At 40.4% G+C, this 5,818-nt stretch overlaps 1 protein-coding gene across 1 annotated transcript in view; it reads left to right on the top strand.

Moving 5' to 3' along the window:
• Positions 1-5,818, top strand: part of CUNH19orf81 (chromosome unknown C19orf81 homolog) — a 17,786-nt gene that overhangs the window by 6,561 nt on the left and 5,407 nt on the right. The window contains exon 2 of the mRNA XM_015810141.1: positions 5,033-5,153. Coding sequence (XP_015665627.1) covers positions 5,033-5,153 — 121 coding nt within the window. The remainder of the gene's footprint in view (positions 1-5,032; positions 5,154-5,818) is intronic.

Below are 5,818 nucleotides of genomic sequence, written 5' to 3'. Positions count from 1 at the left end.
AAAACTGGACAGCCATTTGTCCGAAATGGTATAGGGTTTCCTGCCTGAGCAGAGGGTTGGACTAGATGACCTCCAAGGTCCCTTCCAACTTTATCATCATCATCATTATTATTATATAGTACAACTCCCCTTCTTCTTTTTATAGACTTGTTTCTTTTGAACAATTTGTAACCCTCCATCAGTCCATTCCATTCATGGGTTTCGTCCCACCAGGTTTCTGTTATGCCAACTATGTCATACCCTCCCTCATGTACTATTGCTTCTAGTTTGCTCTGTTTGTTCCCCAAGCTTTGATCATTTGTATATAAGCATTTAAGACTTTCATGCCTGTCCATGGGTAAGTTTCCTGCATCTCCTGAGTTTTTCTTTTTGTCTCCTCACTGCCTAGCTCATTGTTTGATTTGTTTTCTTGGGATTTGTGATTGGTTTTATGTTCTAGAGATTCTAGAGATTGGTCACCCTTCCCCCTCAATTTTAATTTAAAGCCCTCCTGATGAGTAGGGCCAGTCTTTTTCCAAGTACATTTTTGTGAGGTGCAGCCCATCCCTTGCCAAGAGTCCTTCATGTAGGAAATGCAATCCATGATCCAGGAAACCAAAGTTTTCCTGGCGACACCAACCCTTTAGCCAATGGTTTATTTCTAAAATTCTTTCCCCCCTCAATGGGTGTTGGCCTTTCATTGAGAGTACTGATGAGAACACTACTTGTACTCCTAGCTTCTTAACTTTATTGCCTAGTTGTTTGTAACCTCTCACTATTGTACTCAGGTTGTTTGTTGTGTCATTTGTCACAATGTGGAAGAGGAGGAAGGGGTAGTAATCTGTAGGCCTAATTATTTTGGTTAGGTTCTCAGCCACATCTTTAATTTTTGCTCCAGGCAGACAACATACCTCCCTGGATTGCACGTCTGGTCTGCAGATGGATGATTCTGTTCCTTTGAGGATAGAATCTCCTATTACCCATACTCACCTTCCTTTTTTGTGGGGGTGCAGTCTGGGGTGCTTTTCTGTTTATCTCAGGTGTGTTTATTGATGTGGCTTTTTAAGGGATATTTGAAGTGACTTTTTAAGGGATATTTGAAGTTGTTTCTTTGCTAGGTGTCTGCATGCTTTCTTTGAGGGGGAGGTTGCGGGTCTGCGTGTTTCCATCTAAGAGGAGAAATTGATTGCTCAGTTTTAATGGAGCTGCTTCTGGTTGGGTAGGATTGGGTAGAAGGGGTTTGTTTGTTGTATGCTGTTTCTTTCGAGTATTTGTTTCCTTCTGTGTGTGACATACCTCCATTTGTCTTCCTCCAAGGATTTATGAGTGGGTCAAATCCTCTGGGAGTTATTTGTTCATTATTTGGTTCGGTTTGGGTGGAGCTTTCTTTTGTGATGTATGTAATGATGTAATGGAAGGACTGCTATTTTTTATGTATCCTGTGGACAATCCTGCCATTGGCCTTTATATTTTTTATAACTGCCTGGAATCCACAAAATGAGGAACTGGCAAGGGTTTGCACCAAATAAATAAACCAATGGAAAAGGTGTGTCCATGTCTCTGTGTGCACATGCTGATGCTTTATTTAGACTCAGTTTAATCATATCTCCATTATGATAGACACCAACTCTCTGGCTGTGTTAGCATCATATATTTAAGCCAGGACTGATGGTGACCTAATAGACATATTCATGCAAAATATGAAGTGTAACTATGGTTGATTTTTACTAGGTTTTTATGTCTTAATTTTTGTGTGTGAATGATTCATAAACTGAATCCCCCAAATGGCTTCATTTAGTAACATATTCACAACCATGCTGAATACACTTAGATTTTCTCCCTCCTTTTTTTAAAGGCTTGAGCTTTTTAAAAAATGAGTTTGTTTTTTTCCTAAGACTTCCATTTCCATTTAACTGTACTTTCCATTTGCCTAATGTTCAGCAGCTTGTTAGAAAGGATGGTGGAACTGTTAAAAATGGCACGTTATTCAGCCTTGTATTAAAGGGAAAAAACAGATATGATTAGAAAGGCTCCCATGTAGAAAATGAAGTTGACCCGTCCTCTGCGATGGAAAAGATGAATTCTCTGTTGCTCAAGAGGCCTGGAGCAAATCCAAGGAGTAGAAATTACAGGGAAAGTTATTTATTATGAAATAGCTCTTCGAAGTAAGATTCATAACAAATCAAATTGGTCACAGAAAGCGATAGGCTATTTCTTATTGGAGTTACTTATACAGAGCCTGTCTGTCAGGATTGCTGTAGTTGTAGAGTATTAAGCACTGAAGATAAGATATAGAATTCAGGATTGAGCTTGAGTATCCTTCCAACTCTGTTGTAACATAGCGCCTACGGAAAATATTTATCCCTCTGTACCAGGAGCATAACATGACAGATTCCCACCAAGGAGACAAGGAATCTATTTTCTAAACTCTACGTTGCCAGTCCCTGCAGGGCAGCTATATGGCTGTTGCTTCCTATATCTTTATTTTTCAAATCAGTTTTTTGATTTAAAATCTACCTGACTGTGATTGATGCAAAGGGAGCTGGGATAGGCTTACTACCTCTTGGAAAGAAAAGGGGTGAAATATTAAACAATGGGATTGAGTTCTAATGCAAGTCTATTTTTGTAAGTTTGCTAAGGACTTCATTTCTGTGCTGGGAATCAGATGAAAGGATTAATCCCAAACTCTTCCCAGAGCCAGTTTGGTCTAATTGTTAAGATACCAGGCTAGAAAATCAGGAGACTTGTCAGTTCTAGTCCTGCCTTGCACATGAAAGCTGTCTGGGTGACTTCGGGCCAGTCACTTTCTCTCAGCACAAATTCTCTCAAGGTTGTTGTTGTGGGGGAAAATAAGAGGAAGGAATGTTAGATTTGTTTGCTGCCTTGAGTTACTTTATAAAAAATAATATAGGTGGGATATAAATAAATACATGAATAAAATAATTGGATTGCCTAGTCAACTCAGGGTTGTGAAAAACTAAATTAAACTCTCTCTAATCCTACAACTGACTGGATTTTTCTACCCCATCCTATAGCCAGTTAAATATAGGCAAATAGAGCCTTTGTTGGGTTTGTTTATGTTGCCAAACCTGAATATGATTTGGCTTAGCATATGTTATATGAATCCTATCCTTGTGGTTCAAGATCTGAAGTTTATGACTTTAGTGCAATGTGTGGATCAGGTCAGCTAAGCTAGAAGTCACACAAAAGAGACAAACCTTTGATTCAAATTCAGACAATTTACAGGAATATTTGTGCAATTGTTTAGATAATTTTAGCCAGAAATACTGTACCATGTTATATTTCATTTATTTATTAGATTACATCCCACTTAGGTAATATATTCAGTGATTTCTTCTTCCATTTACCCCGAAAAATACAACTCTGAAAGTGGTAGGCCCACCATTTGTGTGTGTGTGTGTGTAAAATGAAAGTGTGAATCCAAAAGAACCCCTGAACGGTCTTATTTTCTGTGCTTCCCAAAGCAGCTGGTCCAGTGGTGGGATTCAGATATGTGAACAATCAATTCTCTGTGTGGATGCTACTTCCGGAAGTCTATTTTGGGTCTAGGCAACAAAAAATTAGCCACTGGTTCTGCTGAAGTGGTGCGAACTGGCTGAATCTCACCATTGAGCTGGTTCACCAGTATGAAAAAAATCATGTTGGACATGGAGGGCTTTTGTTTGGGCCCAGAAGATTCTTCTCATGTTTTGATTTTTTGTGTGTGTGGAAGAAGTATAGATTAAATTGTAAACATGAACTAGCCATTTTGCTTTCAGTTCCAGAAACTGAGAGTGAAGGGGTATCTTCCCTTTTTCTTGAATTGGAGCAACCTTGCCCACCTCCCCGAAAAACTTCGTGAGTATGACTTTGAAATGATAAGGAGTCACCATTAGAGAGAAAGAGGAATTATTTCAGAGGCAGGGGCTGGGTTGCATCAGGATCCCTTGTTCCTTCTGCTAGGAAGGGTATATTCTCTATCCTGCTGCAGTCCTTCAGAGCCCCTGAAGATTTATCATTGGTCTGTAAATTGTAATTTCCTGAGCAGCAACATTATCAAGAGAGCAATGTCTCAGTAAGACAGGATATTAGTAGAGATATTAAGATACTATAGTAGGACCTCATATTTCCTCCCAAGTCTTGAGAGGGAGCCTCTCTGAAAATTGCCACTGAATTCTAATTTTTAATGGGACACAAGAGAAAATTATTAAATACAAGTAATTTATGACTTAATATGCTGATTACAATCAAAAATAGTGGTAGTTGTTAACTGAAGCACTCGTGTGATTGCCTCTCTTAACAATCACAATTCCTGTTCTCCCAGTTGCAAGTGTTAAGTGCCTCGGGGTGGGGCAGACTCTGGGAGGCCTGGTGCAGGCCCAAGTCCAAGCCTGCATGGCAGCACCTCTCCAGTTCACAAGTGGCCTGCTGCTGATCTCTGAAGGTCTCCCCCACCCTCAGGCATCCCGTGCCCCACTTCCCATCCTACTGGATCCCACAGTCTTGGGCCTCCTCCCCCACTCCCACCCGTCATATCTCTGTCCACTTATCTTTGCTGAAGATCGCCTTTGGGAAGGAGAAGTAGCTGGTACACCACATGGCCTTCCTATGTGGAGGCCTTATGGTGCTGTTCTGGAAGTGGGGGCCATTTTGGCAGTGACCACAGCTCTTTGACTGAGGTTTCCAATATGCCTCTTATTCAAAACAGAGGCTATAGGTGAGCATGAAAAATAATATCCATACTTTACCATAATACTGTCCACTCCCCTAGATTTAGGAGGTTGGCTGGGGCAGGCAAAGTCCTATCTAAATCACTATCTTGTATCTTCAACAGCCAACTAGAGGCTTCTGAAAAAAGCACAAGCAGGCAATGAGAACAAGAGCTGCATTTCTATGTCAAACTGTCTCTGACATAGGAATGAGTCCTTCTGCTTTATCAAGAAGTACTTTCTCAGCTTCTCCTGAAGAGGGAAGCCGGATCAAAAGAGATGACTCTGAAGCATAACACTCTGTACTATTAATGGGCCCTTCAGCTGTCTTTCTCTCCACTTAGGCGTCAGTATCTGAAGAAGATCATTGCCGAATATGAAGCTTTGGACATGGAAATGCCTTGCATCCGCAAGTTTCCTCGGCCGCCTGCTGCCCGACCCCTTTGCCTTTGCTTGGAGAACCCGGTTAGTCCTGCTTCAGTGGGAGAAACAGACTCGGGGCCCTTTTAAGTTGTCTGAGAAGAGCTGAGCTCTGAGAGATAAAATCAGTTGCTATTTAATTTTTTCCCATATCCCAGAGAGAAGTTAGATATGGTGGCATTGTGAGAAATTCATCTTTTGTGGGCTGGCTGGGGCAATTAATTTATTTTTTTTTAAATAAGAGAAATCCCAGACAGATGTCATTGTTATACACAGCTGCGCATGAGGTCTGAGAGGGACACATAGACCCACCCAGAAGTGCTGTAATTTCAAAAATGATCAATTTTCCCCCATTCACTTGTATACTCAGACTTAATTCATGGCAACTATTCACTTCCATAACATGTGCTTATGAAAGTATAATTAATTGTGATCATAATGTGCAACCATAACATTATTATTTATTATTATTATTATTATTTATTGAATTTATATCCCGCCCTTCTCCTTACGGACTCAGGGCGGCTGACAATCAATTAAAAATACACCAATAACAATTACAAAATTAAAATTAGTTAAAAAGAAATATTTAAATGTTGTCTAATTAAAATATGATTAAAACCCCTCTAAAAATTGCCCTAGGCCAGTCCCGCTTGTTGGAATAGCCATGTCTTGAGGGCGCGGCGGAAGGAAGGGAGATCAGGGATCAC

This window comes from Protobothrops mucrosquamatus, unplaced genomic scaffold (genome assembly GCF_001527695.2).
Source record: "Protobothrops mucrosquamatus isolate PMUCROS unplaced genomic scaffold, P.Mucros_1.0 scaffold7, whole genome shotgun sequence".
Lineage (NCBI taxonomy): Eukaryota > Metazoa > Chordata > Lepidosauria > Squamata > Viperidae > Protobothrops > Protobothrops mucrosquamatus.
This window is presented reverse-complemented; position numbering and strand designations above follow the sequence as displayed.